Source organism: Pecten maximus, chromosome 8 (genome assembly GCF_902652985.1).
Source record: "Pecten maximus chromosome 8, xPecMax1.1, whole genome shotgun sequence".
NCBI lineage: Eukaryota > Metazoa > Mollusca > Bivalvia > Pectinida > Pectinidae > Pecten > Pecten maximus.
Window position 1 is genome coordinate 14,244,794 of NC_047022.1, and position 21,199 is coordinate 14,265,992.

At 35.7% G+C, this 21,199-nt stretch overlaps 1 protein-coding gene across 1 annotated transcript; it reads left to right on the forward strand.

Annotated features, from left to right (window-relative positions):
- Positions 1–3,411: 3,411 nt before the first annotated feature.
- On the forward strand, positions 3,412–20,282 carry LOC117333203 (multiple epidermal growth factor-like domains protein 11). The gene is made up of 12 exons (XM_033892377.1): positions 3,412–3,519; positions 9,968–10,103; positions 10,921–11,108; positions 12,990–13,130; positions 13,619–13,753; positions 14,127–14,267; positions 14,736–14,873; positions 15,168–15,308; positions 15,770–15,904; positions 16,987–17,119; positions 19,088–19,212; positions 19,593–20,282. Exons 1-12 carry the CDS (start codon positions 3,462–3,464, stop codon positions 19,622–19,624), a joined length of 1,503 nt encoding a protein of 500 aa, XP_033748268.1. The 5' UTR covers positions 3,412–3,461; the 3' UTR covers positions 19,625–20,282.
- The last annotated feature ends 917 nt before the right edge of the window (positions 20,283–21,199 follow it).

The window sequence follows — 21,199 nt, forward strand, 5'->3', positions numbered from 1 at the left end:
ATTGAATTATTTTTTATATACAAGGGTGGAGTAAATTACGATTATACCATCTGTCATTGTTAACTCGAATTCAATATGATTAAAATACAGATCATCATTAAACAATTGATGATCAGAAATTTAATAAGTTTGACTGTATATTCTTTTTTTTTCAGTTTTGAAATATTTTGTATTCATCCTTTGCGTATATATTATATTGTACTACATTTATAAAATACAAATACATCAATTTTACAGCAGCGTTAGATAGTCTTTAGCATATAACACAAAACGGCCTCAAATGATACAGTATACATGTACTCCAAGAAGTAAAAGCTTGTATTAAAAAGTTAACATTTTGCTGTGTCCAATTAACATTAACAACAACGCTGTGACAAATCTTCCTTATATCAAGCACAGCAGCTTGATCTCAGTGTTTACATTGAACAGTGCCTTTCTGTATCCTGATAGAATCCCCCTATGGGCCTCATTATGTAACTGTACTTTTGACATATAACCCCGCGGTTACCCTTTGGAACCAAAACGGTAATCGCTTGCATATGCCGCAGTCCCAATGGAACACATTTGCTCACCGATCTGCAGCATGGACCCCTCGACTCTCAGTGGTTCTTGCAATTACGCTAGTTAGAAGCACGCGTGATACTATATGGGCAGGATATATAAAAGGCAATTAAAATTAACTGTTGGTAAACGAAACATACAAGCGTCACATGCACAACGGAGGTAATATATATATATATGTATGTATATTATACACAATCTACGGCGGATTAAGTAAGTCGTTTGTGGTTTGTTTATGTTTTTTATGAGAACTCTCCTCCTTTTTTCTATACTTTATTGTGTAGCCTTCCCACCAATTTTATTTCGCACTTCTGGACTAGCAGCATCTGGTTGTTCGACCTGGAGTCACTAGACCTAAGCCTAGAGTGTAGAGTGATAGTATCTAGGATTCTCCATGTTGTGTTAATGAAGAGTAAAGAAGATGGAGTGTTCCTTATCTACAGTATTATCCTTACAAACGGGACAAGGCTTCTGAGATACATTGTATTGATCTGATTAAACTATATGTACCGGTAGGCAATCGTACCTCAACGAGTTTTGGCTTGGCGCCCAGAGTGTCCTATAAAGGGCGAGGTTTGGGAGGATCGTCTTGGATGCTCAGGTATGGTAGGGAGTATTTAGTCAGCATCTCTTCGGATCATTATTATAGTATTGGTCATGCATGGCCTTGTTTTCGATCTTTTGTCCAGGGGCTCACATTCAGCATGTATAGTTTTTGTTTATTTTTGTGTTAATTCTTTTGCATTTATTAACCTATGCTCGGTTGTGGGAACAAAAACAATCCATATTCACACAAACATTCGTTTCCATCTTAACCAATTTTTTAATTAGCTTACAAGAAGTACTGGAATTGTATTGGATCTTCCAAATCATTACTTTCGATATTTTTAACACTTGTTTGAAATGTTTACCTACATCTTGGCGAACACATAGGATAAGAACATCCACCTGGTTGGAAACCTACGCAGTATGCGTCTTTACGTTTTGACATTATGCCGGGAAATTATTGAGAACGTCGACAGAACACTTATAATCGATGAGGCAAAATCTAACAATGGGCGGAGTCGTATAGGCATTAAAACGATAGCTTAGTTATCGAGAGCCACTGTAATCCTTGTTATTTACAACAAACTCACCATGGTAATTATTACCTAAGCAAGACTTGTTCACTCAATGGCCGAACCGAAAGGCGATTATGTAATTATCTTTAAACCCTTTGAGAATGAGAAAAAGATAGTATATTTGACCCGATGCAACACTTTGATAACTTTCTCAAAGCCATTTGACGTTAAATCTCTATGAAACAATTTGCAAATTATTCAGCGTCTCACTGATTCAAAACTGCAACCAGTAATTTAAGCGAACATTGTTGGTAATCAGGTAGCATATTTACCACAAACACTTTACAGATATAAGAGAAAATTAGCTATACTGGTGAAAAATTTCAATAACCTTTTCTAAATACTTGCTATATAAACGTAATACAGACACATGGATTTTATTCTTTTTTCTTTATATCAGATAATGATTATTAAACAGATGAATCGGGCTCGTTCTGTGGGCTCCACATCAGATGAACGTAATATGTTATCAGCTTTCAGTAAACATATTACGGGATAGGCTTACTAGTATGTGTAAATGAGCAATAACACACAAGTACACTCACACACACAAGCACACACACATAACTGCTTGTTTATTTAGGAACATAACTGATATTATTGATTCTTTTTTCTCGAAAAAAGACCCCTCAGGAAATCAGCTATCAACAATTAATGATACAAACTGAAACAGCTTGATTCCAAAGGAGAAGCAGAAAAGAATTAATATGAGCAATACGCTTGTTTTCCCATCCCCTAAAATATTAACTAAGAAAAGAAACAAGAGTTTGTGATATTATTTAAGCATTCGACAGGGTTTTGCATGATGACCTCGCATTCCTGGCGGCGTCTGTTACGTTTTACAGATGTAAAAAGCTGATATTTCTTATCAGCTATCCGGTAGTCAATTACATTACCCTTACCAAACGGGATATATTTTTGTACTAAGCGGTTACTAGTTTATCGCCATCATTATCGATCACCAATCACACGAAAAAGGATGCATTTAATATACTGGCTTTCTACTAAATGTGTCAAATAGATTGTTTTGTATATAACGTAAGCTATCGTTAGTTAGCTAAATAGGTAAGCTCACTGGTATGAAATGCGCATTGTACATTCAAGAGCATTGTAAAAATTGATAAATGGTAATGTTCCTTACTCTGTACAACTAGCGATTATCTGTGGGTAACTATAGTTTTTTGTTTTTGTTTTTATTTTAATGATATTACTGATACAGAAAAGACATTTTAATAATCCATGAGCATGTCAGATAAACATTTCTTTAAATCACATCTGTTTTCTTCGATTAAACAAATAACCGACTGTAAATATAGCACATAATTCAAGCCAAAACACATTATTAACTATCGTAAAATCTAGGGGTAATATGATTATACGTAATGTGTTGCTACACAGAAGTCGTCCGTAGTTCATTATAATGTCGTCTGTTCGTTATCATAAATCAACGGCTCATAGCATTGAGTATGTAACGAAATATGACAATTTCAAAGTTATATATCAAATTGTTATTATGCTTATACCAAGACACCGGTGAATACGTACGCCATATATTTCAATATTCTGTAGCATATATTTTAAGCGTTTGCTGATGATATTCGTAGGAAGTACATTTTCCAAAGATTGCAAAATTCCAAAGATTTCATTTTAGCGTTTATAAAGTTAGGAGGTTTCCCCAGAGTCAATGTTGTTTAATAAGCGCACGGCGTCGAAAGTATGTGGCATCTAACTTTTCTGTTTTCGTTATATCATTTCAGATCACAACATAGTCATTGAAGGATGAAGCTGTCCATGATCCTAGTTCTCTTCCTGCACATATCTACCACGGTATCTTTAAGTGAGTAGAGTATCGTTCATCAGTCCTGCTTTTCATATATGAGACAAATTCATTTTAAAAGTATTAGAAGTCATGATATCTAGATATGTGTGGATCTGTTAAAGCATCGCAGAAGGTATACTTGATACTTGTAAAACAATTATACGCCGTGTTTCGTTTGATATACTGTTTCCTGTTAGTATTTAAAGAAAAAATAAATTGAGCCCCTACTCATACTATATCTACGAGGTGTAACACTAGAAAAGTCGGACGTGGGGGTGAGCTTCGATTCACTTTTAATTTAAGTTCAATCCGACTAAAATATCAAATGCACAGTTTTTACTTCAGGGGCAATATTTATTCAAACATATCTGATTAAAAAATGCATCATGCTAAAAAGAAGGGCGCATGTACATCTAGACATGGTTCACAAATCTGCCAACCTTTTTTTTAACTCAAATAATAACTGATTACAACGGGCCTGTTTCCAAAATGGCCCCTTCTCTGATTCAAATTTCCTGTTGGTGGTACATTGCCCATGCCGTTGTGGTCACAAATCTATAAAGTATAAAGATTTAGGTCACTTGGTTTGTTTTGTATGGCTCCTCAAAGTTGTACCTTTCAGAAGCTGTCTAAGTGTTGATAAAATGTGCATGTTATGTAAAATATTAATGAAAATCTAATCAAATGATGGTCACCCTAAAGAATACATTCATGGCATGATTGTGACAAAAATCATGTTTCCATCGCGCCATTTGGCTGTTTTATGGAAGAAACAATCTCAAAAATGCCATTTTCGATGATATCATTTTAGACACAAAAACTGTGTTTTTTAGAGAATACACCCTTTTATGGGCGTTGGATGCAAACCAATTTTTATCCTATTAAACAGTACGTAATATGCTATTGATGAGAGGAAAAATCATCAACATGTAAGTGGTGGAACATTTTCAAATCTTGGGTTGAATTAGCCTATGGTTGAATTGCCGATTTTCGACTTTCTTCAGATAATAAACAAAAACACGAGAGTATTTGCTCGGTATGTTGAGAATATGTACACAGATATGAAAAAAAGTGAGAGAAACACTTTTTCATTAAAAAAATCCAAGATGGCTACTTCTCAAGTCCCCGTGGTTGAAGACATTGGCTGACAAATAGACAGAACAACAAACAAAACGTGTTCCTTATGATTTTGGTTGGTTTTCGCATTTACGGGAGTGTTCATATCTACGGGCGATTGTATAATACCTATATTTATAAGTTTGGTTAGTCACATGGTAACGGGGATCTTTCATATCGAGCCCAAAACATACTTTCGACATATGCACTCCGTTGCCGCATGGAAAACTATTTCAAGTTTTGTCGGAATTTCTTCACCTGTGGTTGTAATGGTCGAGGGTTTTCCAGCGCCCTGTAATACCCAAGGTAGTACAAGATACTGGAGATGTGCGCACACATTCCCATCGTTCTCTCTCCAACTGGGCACTGGCAGTAGTAGTCCTTTATTGGGGCCTCATCATCGGGTGAAACGGTGAACCGTATCCAAACGTTATATTTCGTTTGGCTTTTGTGTCGAGAATGTATTTGACATCGGAGAAGGTCTGGGGAGTGCTGGTAAAGCCACACCTCATAGTCTCCGTCATCACTTAAATGTTCGGCGATGTAACCAGGAGCCAGAGATATCTGATACGTTCCACACGTAATGGTTCTCAAGTAATCGAGATCGAGACGGGGAAACAGTACGGAAGATGTATCCATCTTGACAAACTCGGACCTTGCTCGTCTAGATGGATCCGGATCTGTCTTGACTCTCTGAGCTAAACCATTCGGTGTTGTCAAACGGTCCTTCATACGTTCAGCCATTAGCCTATCTTTGGCATCTCTCTCTGGAGATCTCTGGTAGATCGGTCCTCTAATACCATTCAGAAAGGCTGTGACGGTTCGAAGCAGAGCCTCGATGACATTGATAAAGCTGTTAGACACCAATTGCGTTCGGAAAAACGTCCAGTGTTTCAGACGACCATGATAGGATTCCACAATCCACCTCGATTTGGTGATAGTTCTGTCAAGATTTCCTTGGACGTCAGAATGTTGACTTTGACCGAGTTTCAGGTATGACGGCATGCTAGCATTGAGGCCAGAGGCTTCGAAAACTGGTAGGACATCTCTAAAACCTCGTTCAACGACAACATTGTCATCTGGTTGTAGCCAAGTAACTAGCTTGTCCATGACTTTTTTTGTAATTGTAGCATCATTTTCGCTGCCAGTGAATGGTCCTACTGTGTCCAGAATGTAGCCATCTGGTAAGGCGATGCTCATGAATTTGAGATAGTTTCTCTTCTTCTAGCCACAGTAGGACATTCTCTTGTGGTTGGAGCTTTTCTGGATATAAATATAGGTGCCATCTAATATGGCAGTGGCTTTATCTCCAAAAAAAATGCTTCTGAAAAGACAGTATTGTGCCCGAGCAACTGTTCTCTTGTCAAGTGATCCGGACCTAGAAATTGTGGGACTATCGATGTGTCTAATGCCTGTACTATGGTTTTCAGTTTTACCCAGAACAGTAATAGAGCATCGTGTGTAGTCTTTGTATATATACCAGATGAAAGATATGGGGAACAGTGCGAGTGGATTTCGAGGAACTGATCTTTAGACCAACCTGTCCAGGCCATGCATGCCGAGTCATCAAGAGAAGAAAAGCTTACTGCAAACGCAGACTGGTTCTGTGAAAGGACGTGCGACACCTCTAGGAGGTCATTAATGATTTCGGACGATTTTGATGGTAACTGAGATTCCAAGGAACCTCTACCATCAAGGACAAACTCTGTAGACGGATCTAAGTCGTTACCAATAAGGTAAATGGAGCAGACGCGGGATGAGGTGGGACACCACAGTTTGTGTGAATAGATCAGGTGATGTCTTGCACATTTTGGTAAGACTGATGATTTTGTTCCATTTATTGCAAAGGTAACAAGACAGAGACAGCATTTTGTGTGTGAAGAGGATCCATTCAAAAGATCATGAAGGGTCAGCAACGGCAGGATATGGGACGGGGAGTCGTCTTCTTCCTCTATTTCCTGGTTCTGCTCGGGTTCAGGTTCAGGCTGTTCCGAAGATGTAGCACTTCTGGCAAATAAGTGCTTGTTCCTTTGCTGACATCAATCCTTGTTGCACCAGCGTATCTAGGACCCATTGATATTGTGGACTATTTACATTGCGTGCACTTCTGTTCTTATTGCCACTACGTTTCTTGAAGTATAGTTGACAGCCTTCTCCAACACATTTACCCTCCATCTTGAAACAATAACGATTGGTTTATGAAGCGTCGATAAAGTAACAAAATAGCAAGCCACCGATGTTTATTTAGTCGTTAGATATCATAAAACTGTCATGAAAATATCCGCTCTGATATTCAATGTAAAATTTTGTATATAATAAGCTATATAATAGGGTTTCAGACAAGGTTGTTACTCATTTCCCCTTTTCTTTCAATTTACAACCACATTCAGGCGGCGATATGAGAACGTTCCACCACATGGAATTAGCTGATTGTTGGTACACATATGAAACAAGTAAAGCTCTATCCGATTTTGTGATGGAAATTTGCATCCAAAACTATATAACGGGAGAAATTGCAATTTTATGGCATTTTTCTTCATAATTGTGTCTTTGCAAGTGCATTTTCATCCGATGCTCAAAATGACAACTTTATAAACATACATTTTCACTGACATTATGAAATCTGGGTGTCGGAAAGGTGTAAAATTTTTCTCCGGAAAAGAAAAAAACCTGTAGTTGAGCTAGATAAGAAATTATACGGGGGCAGGCTCCCATGGAGAATTAACATTACTGGAAACAGGCCCTTTAAAACCTGAAGCGCTGTTGATCTGACAGCTTATTGTTCCAAATAAGGAGCGTTGACCTTTGCTAACCCCACCTACCATATAGTTCATAACTCTTCCACATGACTGCCCTGCGTGGTCTCTGTGCAGCATGTCGCTACAGTGTATGCGCTATATTAATATTAAAAATGCATACTTACGTACCATTCAGTCAATATTATTTTCCATATATAAGATTATGTCTCAAATCACAGGTAGGGAATAACTTCGTCATTCAAAAATTTAATACAACAAAGCTGTTGCTGTTTTAGCTAAGTATATGTACTGGTACAATTGTGATTATTACTACACCATTACAAAGAGAAAATCCTACTTCCATTTATGACCTATGTATAGTTTACTAGGTCGGTTTGAATACAAGCTTCGGACTGTTAATGAAACATAAAAAAAATTTCCGTTTGGTCCACTTACATCCATCGTTCTCACTTCTTCCTATGCGTGCCTGGTTTGTATATATGGTTTGACATATACCTCTTTGTGATTTCATCTTTCAAAACTTTTTACAATTCTCTTTTCATATAAATGAATTTCGTGCATGTGGAGGTGCATTATTTCCAGCCATGCTTGGACATCTGTAGCAATGCATGGATTACATTAACAGTCTTCACACCCTTCCGTTGTGTCATCTTCATGGTCACTGTAAGACATTCTACTACATTTAACACTGTGGTCACATGCTGTTTCAACTATTTTTTGGTTACGGTGGTCAGTTTCATTGGTTGAGATAACATGCTGTGTTTTCTCCTTAGATATGCTCTAGGGTTACTGACCACAACATCATCAAAGTCTCAAACATTATGGTTGATCAGAGATGATATTACATCTATTTGTTCACGTTTTAATCTTAATTGTACAATTTTCGTCTTTCGCCTTTCTCAATGCTATAAACGTACGACTGCTGCTTTGAAACTGGACAAAGGGAGGTTGTTTGCGCTTTAGACGTGTTGGCGGGAGAGGACCGAATCTTTGTCAGTTTAATTTGCCAGGGTGTACAAGGCTGTATTTTGTCATAGAATGAATCGTCCTTTCTTACATGAACATAAATAAAATTGCATTATACAACTCATTGTTACAATTAGGACAGATACAAGGCATAATAAGCGTCCAAGACAAAACTACTGCTCATCGCTGCATTAAAAATACAAGTTTTATTAGTTTGTTAAATTTCTATATTTCACTGGCAAAAAATACAATAAAAGACATAGGTCTCCTTGTTTTACTTGTCGAGTTGTTATTAATACAGTTTATAATTTAGTATGTAACTATCAAACAAATAATCACTTGGCTGTCATAATACCATATGGCATTTGTCATTGTTAACAAACACACAGTGGGTCTGTTTTTATTGCTGCTAAACTGCCTTCTCCTACCCTTTAATTACCACGCCTGGCTCCGGTTGGGATAATTTTGTTGGCTGTGTTGTGACAATGATTTGGAAGCAGTCGTGATAATCGACGATGCATCGACTGTGGAACGGAAGTAGTCAGTATATTTTAGAGTGATATGCAAGGAGCAATCCCATTTGCCGCCAGCTCTGTAAAGGACTCACACAACTAAATCAGCCAATCAGCTGATGTTTCATCTGAACCAAGTCCCCGAGGAAAATGTGTTTCTTAGGTTTGTAGCTGTTTTCCTGAGTAAATACCATATGAAATCGGTACTTTCTATATACGAGAATAAAGAGTAGGGTCTTGAGGTTTGGAAAATCAAATATATACACTCCTACTAAAAATAGAATGACGTAGGATTCGAGGTGTAAAAAGGCGGGAATTCCCCAGGTGGGGGTTACCCATTGTACTGTAAAGGTCAGGGTTACTGTCTTTCGAGTACCCGTGTGCTCTAATATGCCATTAAACCTATACAATAAATCCATTTATCCGATAGAAAAAACTTCAAACTTTAATTTCGCATCATTTGAACTTCAAACGAGCGAGTAAAGGGATGGGGTCAATAGTAATAACATATAGTAAATTATTTAGTTGTGTGAGTCCTAAACAGTACTAACATACTTGTCGACCAATCAGTAGCCTACTTCCTTTCTACAACCGCTGCATTTTCATATCTTACACCTTAATGATATAGTAGCAGTAGGGGATACTATTTTTTCTATCAATACTTACCACAAGCAGATTTAATTATGAATTATTGTTTTGCTGGTACATATCGACCACACAGAGGTTTTTTACAGTTTGCACACAAAGGATCGTAGAAGGGAAACCCTGTTCATGAAATTATATAGGCCGGAACATCTCTGCTTTCCACTAACGTAGAAAATACGATTATCATGGAAAGTTGTGGTCACCAAACACATTAAAAGAGTATATTTAAGCCAAATTTCCCTTTTGAACTATCGCCAAAATGTCTATTGTAAAGGATAGGTTTTGCTATATTAGGTTTACTTTGTACTTAAACTAAGAACACAACGATAAATCAATATACCCAGTGAAATAATTACATCAAGGAGGAAGTAGACAATGGGATGGAGACACAACGCTATTTATGATAAAAGATGAAAAAAAGTATGCTCGATGATCCAATGCATTTAAATTCTATGTTTCCTGTATCAGATGTTCGTCTAGTGGATGGTCCGACACAGAATCAAGGTCGTGTAGAGATTTACAACAATGGACAATGGGGAACAGTCTGTGATGACGGGTTCGAGACTGATGAAGCCAAAGCAGTTTGTAATGAATTAGGCTACAGGTTTGTATGAGTCTTTCATCATTTCACAGCAACTGGAAACCTCAATGAAGTGGAAATTCCTACCAAATTGTCGAATATGTACTAGCTAATGTTATGTCATAAAATATCATGATGAATATTTCAAACATAATTTCCGAGGTGATTGTCAATCTGTTTCAAATGATGAAACAAGAAACCATAATTCTAACTCAAAACCAGTAAACCGAAGTATGAATGAAATCTAAATTTCCATTGCAAAAGTACTTTCGTATCATACTCCACAAGTGAAATCTTCTGGTCAATGCTACAGACATGAGACCTAAAATAGCATATATTCACAGCTGATAGATGTTCCGCTGTCGTTTACCTTTCCTGTGACTAATATAATAGCGTGTGATGATCAAATAATAAGACTTAAATGATGTTTTCCTCACTTTCATTCGTTAGAGTACTGCGTCATTGTTTGCGATAAGGAAACACTTTCATTGTCAGTAATGCCAACTGACTTAAGTGTCGAAACCTATTAGAAGCTGGCTAAAATTCAAAATATAACAACAGAAATATCACAACGGAGATGTTGAGGACCGTACAGCATAATATTTTGCAAAATTATCCAAGTTCGATTATTTTTTTTAAACTACAAGTTCATGTGTATATCCTGAAATGTTTATCGAAATTGATTATTACTTGATGTACAGGTTAGGGCAAACCTCAGGGACGGAAGTACTTCAAACATAATTATAATGACATTATCTTTCATATTTCAGCATAAGAGAAAAAAAACTACACTTATAGTTCAAATTTGTGATGTTGACATTTAGTTATATGTTTTTGACAGGTATGGAACTGCCTTTGAGAGATCATATTTCGGAAATGGATCTGGAGAAATATTTGTAGATAATCTGGACTGCTCTGATCGCTCAACTGGCCCCAACACGTTACGACTGGGAGGGATATTATGCCATTTTAATGGATGGGGTGATCATAACTGCAATCACAGAGAGGATGCTAGTGTTGTATGTGAAGGTATTTCATACTAAAGGCAATCGCGGGTACATGTAAAGTGTGAAACGAAAGCAAAATGAAACGAAACGAAACGAAATCAAACGAAAGGAAACGAAATCAAACGCAACGAAACGAAATCAAACGAAACAAAAAATGAAGTATTGAATAAACTGAAAAAGAAATAAAAAAAAAATTGACTGTACATAGGCATAAGTGTCCCATCAGTGAAAACATCACACATGAAAGAATAAATTCCTCGCAAAATTCAACTCTATAGAGATAATATACTTAATCCACAATTTAAAGACATGGTGTATTGGTGGACGCTTCAACAAACGCATTACTTCAGGGCACAACAAACACGCCTTTTTCTATACTTTATTACTTTGTAATTAGCTTATACAAAGTCATAAAGATATCTTTCCAAAACATTTTTTTAATGTTTCTAACTTCAATTTAAGTAATCGCTACCAGATTTTGACATAATTTGAGGATATAAACAGATGCAAAAGGGAAATTGTATTGACCATTTTCAGACCACAATTTACATATTGTTTTAGTAATTGTATTCCGGTTTATATTACAACAGTCGAAGGAGACCTCATTGATTGTGATTGACTCTTCCTACTTTGCAATATACCTTACTTCAATCACCTTGCATATATCCGGATAACCAGCTCAGGGACCCAGAAACCCAGTACTCCAGTCACTTATATACTCACCGGCGTTGGCTCTACATTCCTTTTCACCGGTTTGTATTAGTTATGCCTCTACATACAAATATAAAGCATTGAGCGATGCTATTTTATGATACTTTCAATAAGGTTAGACAATAAGGTAAGACAATAAGGTAAGACAATAAGGTAAGACAATAAGGTAAGACAATAAGGTTAGACAATAAGGTTAAACAATAAGGTTAGGCAATAAGGTTAGACAATAAGGTAAGACAATAAGGTAAGACAATAAGGTTAAACAATAAGGTTAGACAATAAGGTTAGACAATAATGTAAGACAATAAGGTAAGACAATAAGGTTAGACAATAAGGTTAGACAATAAGTGTAGGGAAAATGTGAAATTGATAAGGATTCAATTATATTTATCTTTCCTGTCGAACTTCAACTTCAGATAAGGGTTTTAATTTTAATTAACTTTTAGTCAAAATTTATGTTAGAGTTTTTGTGTGGGTTAATGTGAAATTCGATCCAACGAAATGTAAATTGATCAGTAACCTATATTAGATTCACGTAAGGCAGGTGAACATCATGACTGTATTTTACTGCCTACCCAGACACCTTGAGTTTTACTCATATCTCGATATATTTTGTATCCCGTTAGAAATCAAAAGTAGATAAACCGTTGCTTAAAGAGAAAATTGTAATTTTTTAAGGGCTTTATTCTAGTAATTAATTTATACCTCAGTTCCGTGAAGTATCACAGCAATCGATATTTAAATAGAGATGACATGAACATAGAATAAAAACCCTTTAATTTGTTTATATAATTTTCTGTTAAAGCACCGGTCAAAATTATATAAACCGTTGCCTTAAGAGAAAATCTTTAAAGGGCTTCATTCTACATATCAATTTATACCCTATTTCCGTTAAGGATCATATCAATCGACAATTAAATAGAGGTTACATGAAAAGAGGTGTTCGTGCGATTGTACGTTTTCAATTCCCATTAGCAGTTTGAGAAATGATATTTACCCCAAATTTTGCAGTATACACGGTGTATCAGTATCATGATGGTCTACTTTTTACAATGATGTACTCTTATATCTTGTTGATAATTAGATAGGATTTTGAAATACGTATTTGTGTTTCTCTTTCGTTTCAGTATATTACCTTTGTGTAAAAGGGTTGTCCTGACACATTAAAGCAATACAAATAAATCTTTTCCAGTGTGTGCACAAGGAACTTTCGGACAATCCTGCTCCTCCAGGTGCCATTGTAGATCGTCTGAGTGTGACCCGGTATCGGGTAACTGCACACATCAACCAAGCGGATGTTTGGCTGGATGGAGGGGAGCTCGGTGTGATCAAGGTACATTTTAACTCTCTATAAAAACAACGAACTCAGAGACCATTCCAATAAGGCGATTTTTTTTTTTGTTGATTTAGGTGTATGGAAGATAAAAACAAATGTTTTGACTAGCACTTTGTTATACAGATGTGATCTATAGAACAGATGCGATTGTATCAAATACTGAGCTATGAATATTTATAATTTGCAGCTGCGGCAATCGATTCTTGGTTGTATTTCCGAAACATGAATTTAACTTCATTATAAAACTGTTTTGTCTTTCTAGAATCTGTGTGTGATAACGGTGTGTAAATCTTGAAAACATAAGAAATGTGTAAAACGACAATTGCCTAATTGTTTAGCAAGCAAGTTATATATTGATAAAATTCAACAACACTGGTTAGCTGGTTTTTGTATTGATATTTGTATTTCTGTTAAAATCAATATCAAAGTGTGTATATATCTAAAGGGTTGCGCATTGCATATTATCATTTATTTTTTCTCCGTAGCATGTGAAGAAGGCACTTTTGGCCCTTCATGCAGCAAAAATTGCCACTGTGAGATACCGGGGTGTGACGGTGCAACTGGCTTATGTACAGGTGGGATCTGTTTACCTGGATGGCGAGGGACGTCATGTGCAAATGGTAAATGTTATTTCAATGAGAAAAAAATCTTTTGATATGTTGCAGGTCTTGAATTATGCTTATAATTATCCTCAAACAGAAACATAGGAAAGGCTAACAAATATATATTCAGTATAGCTTTATTCTATTATATAGTTCATTATCCTGCACATGAATTTCAATCATTGAAATATCAAAACATCAAACCAAACTTTATTTTCATACAAAAAGTATATTCATTTACAACATGGAATTTTATTTCTGCATGACGTTTGGTAAATAATTGAAAACATAGTCAGCAAATCACACTGCCTGTACATATCTTACAAAATATATTTATGATAACAGACACCAATGCAAAAGTAAATATCAAAGTATTCATCTTCTGAGACAGGGTGTGGTCAAGAGACATTTGGTCAGTCCTGTTCTTCGCGGTGCCACTGTAAAATATCTGGTTGTAACCCGATCACCGGTGTCTGTACAAATCAGTCGGCAGGATGTTCTGATGGGTGGACAGGGGATAGATGTGACCAAGGTATTTAAAACTTTGTCAATACTCATCAATTTATACCGAATGATACAGTAAATCCCTGCTCCCCAAAAACTTTGATTGCATAACACAGGAAAACGAAACAATAAATGGTCAAAGAGACTTTTGCATGTGTAAAGTTGCACACAGTGGGCCTAAACACATGCCTATATCAGTCAATCATATCTGATTCGTAAGCATATTTGGTAAAGCCTTTCCACTTATGATTTATATTGCTATATAAAACTTTGCCAGCTATAGTTACAACTGTAAAACTATGTTATTATCTAAGGCAGGAATGCCTTTAGGTAAGAAGGCGGAATAAAACAAAGCCTCTATTGGCCAATCATAAAGATTTTTTCGTAAGCATTACTGATGAGCCCTTCTACTATTGAATGATGACAAAGAACCGATACAGTATTCTATCTATTTTGATATCTGATTCCTATATTTTGACCGTTTTTTTTTCATTAGCATGTGGCTATCAAACCTTTGGCGACTCTTGTTCCAATATATGCCACTGCAGATCTTCGGGCTGCAATTCAGTAAGTGGATTATGCACAAGTCCAGGGGATTGTCTGGAAGGATGGACAGGAGATCGCTGTGACCAAGGTATTTCTAGGATTTACTGTCTACTAAAATTGCTGCCAATCTCCTGTACCTTTATACAGTTCTACACATTGACACTATGTGTCTAGTTTTGAACTCAAGTCTGTGTTTCGTGTTCTTCCTATAATACAATGACTCCCCTATATTTCTCGATTGAGAAGATCACCTCACTTAGATTTGACCTATATTTTCTTTGAACATGTATTTTCCCTTTCTTTTAGAGCATTTGCCTTATATTCTAGGAGTTATAATTTTAACGTTTTATTAACATCATCTTCATGTTCTATGTTGCAACAGCGTGCGGAAACGGGACATTCGGTAATTCCTGTTCGTTCAAGTGTCACTGCAGGTTTCCAGGTTGTGACCCCGTAACTGGGATTTGTACAAACCAGGGAGAAGGGTGTGAAGTTGGATGGACTGGAAACTCGTGCAGTCAAGGTACAAATATTGGCGTTGGAGAATTAAAATAGACCCTTGCATGGAATTTTCATTTTAACTACTGTAAACGTGGAAATTTACGTGAGGGGGAAATTTACGCTAATTATACGGAGTCCTTTTGATCGCGAACATTTCCCCAACGCGTATTATTTTTATATCAATTTGCATAATCTCGAACTACAAACAAAGGTGTATCGATCGCGAAAATTACCCCAACGGGTATAGTTTACATATCGAAATCCCAAAATTACACCCCCCCCCCCCCCCACCCCCATCCCGCGAAAATAACCACGTTTACAGTATTGTAGGATAGTAAGTCTCCTTAATTCTTTCCACTCAAAAAACAGATATCTTTACTTATACGTTAGTTTTATTTAAACAATATATCGTATGTATAGTATTCACACACACAAAAAATGTATGGAAATGTATACTTATATACAACGCGTTATTGTTTACAGTGTGTGGACTGGGGTTATTCGGTACAAACTGTTTAGAGATGTGTCACTGCCAAGTACCCGGATGTGATCCTGTAACGGGTGTTTGTAACACAGGTGAATGTCAATCTGGATGGAAGGGACAATCCTGTAATATAAGTATGTATAAATGTGTGTTGATTATATTCTCCCAACATGATAGCATTTTCCCAACCTTCAGATCATCTTGTTGAAGGTAAACTTTGAAAAATAATACACTTCATAGTGCTTACTTGAGATGCAAAAATAAAAACCGACGGTGGAAAGAAAGTTTCGTATGTAAATTTGATATATAAACTCTCAATTAGAAACGTGTCATGCTGTGGGTTTCTCCCTGAATCGCAGATAATCACGTGTTAGTGTATAGTTAACACGTCGACACACTGTACGCACACGTGCCTATACATCATTCATGTGTTGGTGGGAAATACTTTATGTCACTGGGCTGCCTGTTTACTTCAGAGAACTGACTCGCCAAGTAGGTGGTTTAATGCGGGACATCAATGTACCAGACAAAAATAAATTCATTGTAATACTTATACAACGAGTTGTTTTACAAATAGGGTATTAAAGCTCGTAGCAATTCAGGACAAATGTTTTAAGGGGAATAAAATCTGAACGAAAAAGATTCTGAACCAATTTTTAATGGTTCATTGTACAATTTAACCCTTTAATATTTTATTCAGACATTCGACCCCTATTTACAATTTATTAGCAATTTAAAGAACAAACATTTGCTTTGTATGTTTGTGTAACATTCAGCACTTAGGCAGCATTACAAAAATGGTGATACTTAAACAATTCAGTTCAGGAATAGAAGTAAGCATTTTGTCATCTCGGCCATTTCAAGTGGATCTTTATAATTTGTGAATGAAGTTAAGCTTTATAAATAACTAGTATTGCTGTAAAATGCTATTCGAATTTTTCGTTTTTACATTGTCAGATATGCTCTTCTCATACTTACACAGTTGATGTTTCAATGAATTTGCACCAATATACATGTACATCAACGGAATAACATTCGGTTTCCCTCTGGAACATCCTTTCTTCAATTTTTATGATATTTTATTGGACATTAGCATTATGAAGTTTTCATTTATTATGTGCAGTATATATTTTACAAAAGTATTGGGTAAAACTATTAAATACTTTCGGGTGTTTAATGATACTTTCACTTTGTTTTTCATTTTATTTAATCAAAGCCTTCAAAATGGAAAGTCAAGTGAATTCGCCGGAACCTCGTCGCAACAGCTTCGTTATCGCTGTCGCTTTTCTGAGTGTTCTACTGGCTGCTTCTATTGCGATAAACATTGGCCTATACATCACTCGCAGGAGGTAAGATAACGTCAGATGTTATAAATGTATAAACATAATCTATTTATTGGATGTCAGAGGTCAATAATTCGCTGTGAATGGTTGCCTTTAAAACAAGCGTGCAAATGATCCTTTTGTCTTTTTAGAAACACTTCGGTGATATCCTTACAGAGGATAAACATTAAAAATACACTTAAGAATGTTTTTTAAGTTGAATAATGCATTTAATTTAGCATTTTTAACATTTATTCCAGATTACACTCTGTAATGAAATATACATACTATTAAAAGCTATAAATATAATTTAATTCATTAGTGCGTAATCCGTGTGCTATCTATAGGACTCTGTTTACAAGTGCAGTTTCTTATAACCGAAAGTTAGTTATCGTAAAATATAGGTATATTTATAAATTTATCATCTTTTAGTGGGATTTGTTTAGGTAGCTGAATAATCACAGCATAGTTATTTCCTAATTTAAAGTCAGCCGCCCTGTATTAACAATATGTCTTATTTTCATTGCGTGATTACTTAATCGTAGTCTTGTATTTACAAGGAATAGCCTTCGTAACTCTGTTCTATACTTTATCAACTATCTACAATATAATATTTAAAAATTACGGGATCACTTAAAATTTGTGCGTTGTACTTGTCACACGTAACTGGGGAATAAATACATTCTAGTTACATGTCTTTATACATTAAAGCATCTTTATTCCATGCTATAGCTAACTCATTTATATCCATGCAATTAAACATTCTAAATACGTCATTTGGAAGTAGATCCTTATACTTTTATTCTCAGATTAATTTCGTTACTAATTTATTTAATGATTAAAAGACTATTATATTGATTTCTGATGTATGCGAAACATTGTTTTAGTTTGATAAAGAGTGACGACGTGGATTATTGTATTATATCTTATGTAATGACTATTTCATTATGTCTTATGCCATGGTTATTTTTTAATATTTTGGGTCATGATTGTTTTATCAAAATTTGGGTCATAATTATTATATCATATGTTATGTCATTTCGAAGTTAGTAAATGTCTTTTACTCTTACTTTTAAGTGATATCTATCATCCAGGGATACTCTAGTTTTGCGTTGTGTTCGTCAGTCCCTCCGTTCATTTGTCTGCACATTATCGTGTCAGGGCTCTATATTATACCCTTTGACACATTGCCATTTCATACTTTGGGCATGGGTTCACCTAAATAAGGCGGTGCGTCGCGTACCAAAAGTAGGTGACCTTGACCTACAGTGTGACCTTTCACCTACATAGAATTGAAATATTGTCCGTACTCTATATAGCACACTTTTTCACTTGTCCCTTCATACTTTGGTATGGGTTCACATAAGTGATGCAGTGTGCCAAATGTAGGTAGGTCTGAACTACAATTTGAACTTTCACCTCATCAAAGAAAACGTTTGCCCGGGCTCTACCCCTACACTTCTTAACACTGGGACTTCATACATGAGACATATATTCACCTTAATTAAGGTCATGTGTCGCGTACCATACCTTGGTCAACCTAACCTACATTGCGACCTTTGACCTATATCAAGGAGAGACTTCCGAACTACAGTGATGGAGACAATGCACACGAAAAAAGTACCAGATTCCTCCATGTATTTTTGTATATTTCAGATATTCAATTTTTATACAGCTGATCCTTATACATCTGCATCGACGTTTCGATTTTTAAAATAAAAAATTTGAATAAGTTTTACTTTCAGTTCAAATAAGCGCGGTTGATTTTACACCCTAGATTGGACGATATCATTATCAAAATAGTCACATTCCCTTTGTGAACTTTTCGTTCTCACATATGATATCACTAAAATTCATACACCCAAATGCACCAATAATCAGGAAATAAAAATCGGATTTATGTAAGAGCTGTGCATTCTTGGCATATAACTTGACATTCTGTTGGGGACTATAATTTGTTCTGATTATTTTAAATACCGTTTTATTTCCAAAAAGGTCTGCAAGTGAAGATGACAAAGACCCCTGCATTTCGAATATCCCACATAGTCCATTGGAGTCTGTGATGATGCCACAATCAGACAATGAAGCTAACGGAGTATCTTCAATCGTCAGATACGGAAGTAAGGTTATATGCTATACGTTACAGCTTAATATCTGTTTACATAACAATGCCAGTGTAAACCTTGTTGTAGAATCGAGATATTTAATTGGGTTTCCAATTTGAAATCATTGAAATAAATGCAACCACGGATATATCAAAATATATTTCAAGAAACTTACTTTACAAATCCTAACCTGCATGCGGCCAATGTCCTAGGATATCATCTGTATCAATTTATATTTTATAATTTTAAATATGAACTGTCACCTCATTACATAAAATAACAGCTTGTTATTTGCTGTTTGTTTTTATTTATTTATCATAATAACTTGTCAGTAATGAAATTAGGTTGTGAATATAAATCTAAAGCATATCGCTCTTATTTATTATTTTGTTCAGGAGGATATGGCAATCAAGAGATCAGTGCATGAAGAACCGGTACGGCACGTATACAAGTGAACAACGTTTTCAAGACCGCATTCATAGATTTTCGAAAGAAGACAGACATACGCAGGAGAAAGTTATGCATACAAACAATTTATTTTCCTGGCGGAAATTATTCATGATTCCAAACAATCGTTTTAGAGACAGGATACATGCATTTCTTCTGAATATATTTCAATCTATGATGGAATGTGTCATATCCCTGTTTGCTATTCGTATTCATTTTCTCATAACGAATACATGTATATCAAACTGCGATACACTATCGGCTCATTTTACGAATAAGCCAGAAATGTTAATATTATTCAAGGTATTACTGTAAAGGTATATCTATGCACACTCATATATACGCATTGGACATACTTTTCAATTTTATTCATATGTACAGTTACACTTTTATGTTACAGTTACAAAAGAAATATAATAATTCTTTAACGAAATTATGAGTAACTTTCGCAAAAGGAAAACGATGTATTTCAGACAGTGCCATTGCTTGCATTAAATTATATGCTGGCATTTGGCTAGAGACGATTTATCTGTGCAAGGTAATTGTAGAAATATTATCATACTACATCTAGTAAGCACTTAGTTAGTATATTACCTCATATAAGAATGAAAAAATATATCACGTGGTTTGACGTCACATCCTTATCTTTGTTATCTGTTGCCATCTTTCAATCTCAGGATACTATGGTAGTTGCGCCTGGAACAAGTATGTAGTCTAGTTGCAGCACCTGCTAAGGCTAAGAATCGAATTCCAGTTCTGCAACATTTGCTGCAGATGAGCGCACCAAGATACAGCTGACATCTATAGCAGTGCCACACTAGCCGCCGACATTTCCAGTTCTGATTTGCGTTTTAGGGCTAGGTAGTAGATCGTCTGTCTTGAAGTCACGCTTGCAGACAATTGTCGTTGTAGTTTTATATATGCCGTCATGTTGACCAGATCCACCTTGTTTATAATGCAGCTCTACCAGGAAATACCAAGGAACCGTGTGAAGCATCATACGTGAAAAGCATTCAGTCGAGAGTAAAGGGTCATTTATGAGCATTTATGACAACATTTCCTTTCATGCTGTGTTTTTAAATTAAAACAACTTTCAAGTAAATGATACTGGGTGCATCGTGTAGGTTTTCGTCGGTGCTAACGTATCTCGATGACGAGTTATCAGAGAAGCTCAAGTCTTCGCTACGGGGTACAAAATGTGTCAAATTGAAATCACATAATCAGTTTTTATCATGTGCTTATGGTCTAATGATGGTATGCACCATGTATATTGCAATATAATTAAATACAATAAAATTTGAAGTTAAGTTGATTTTTTTCCGCCAAAATTCAAAATTATCTAAAAATGCACTAAACATATCCCTGCTCCTTTATTGACAAATACATATGCACGTAAGGGTAGATACAATGTCCATGCTTATTGCTTAACTTTATCGCGATTCATGGTCACAGGGGTCAAATCTAAGTAATCGAATTTTGATCATTCACTTTTGTACGTTCATGGGCATATTTTCATGATGGTTTGTTCAAAGTTGTAAGGTAATATCATAAAAAG

Excerpts from the sequence above, each read along its gene's own strand:
- LOC117333203 (XM_033892377.1), top strand. The coding sequence starts at position 3,462 with ATGAAGCTGTCCATGATCCTAGTTCTCTTCCTGCACATATCTACCACG. Across the intron at positions 3,520-9,967 it reads ATCTACCACGGTATCTTTAA|ATGTTCGTCTAGTGGATGGT; the intron begins GTGAGTAGAGTA and ends TTCCTGTATCAG. Across the intron at positions 11,109-12,989 it reads TGCTAGTGTTGTATGTGAAG|TGTGTGCACAAGGAACTTTC; the intron begins GTATTTCATACT and ends AATCTTTTCCAG.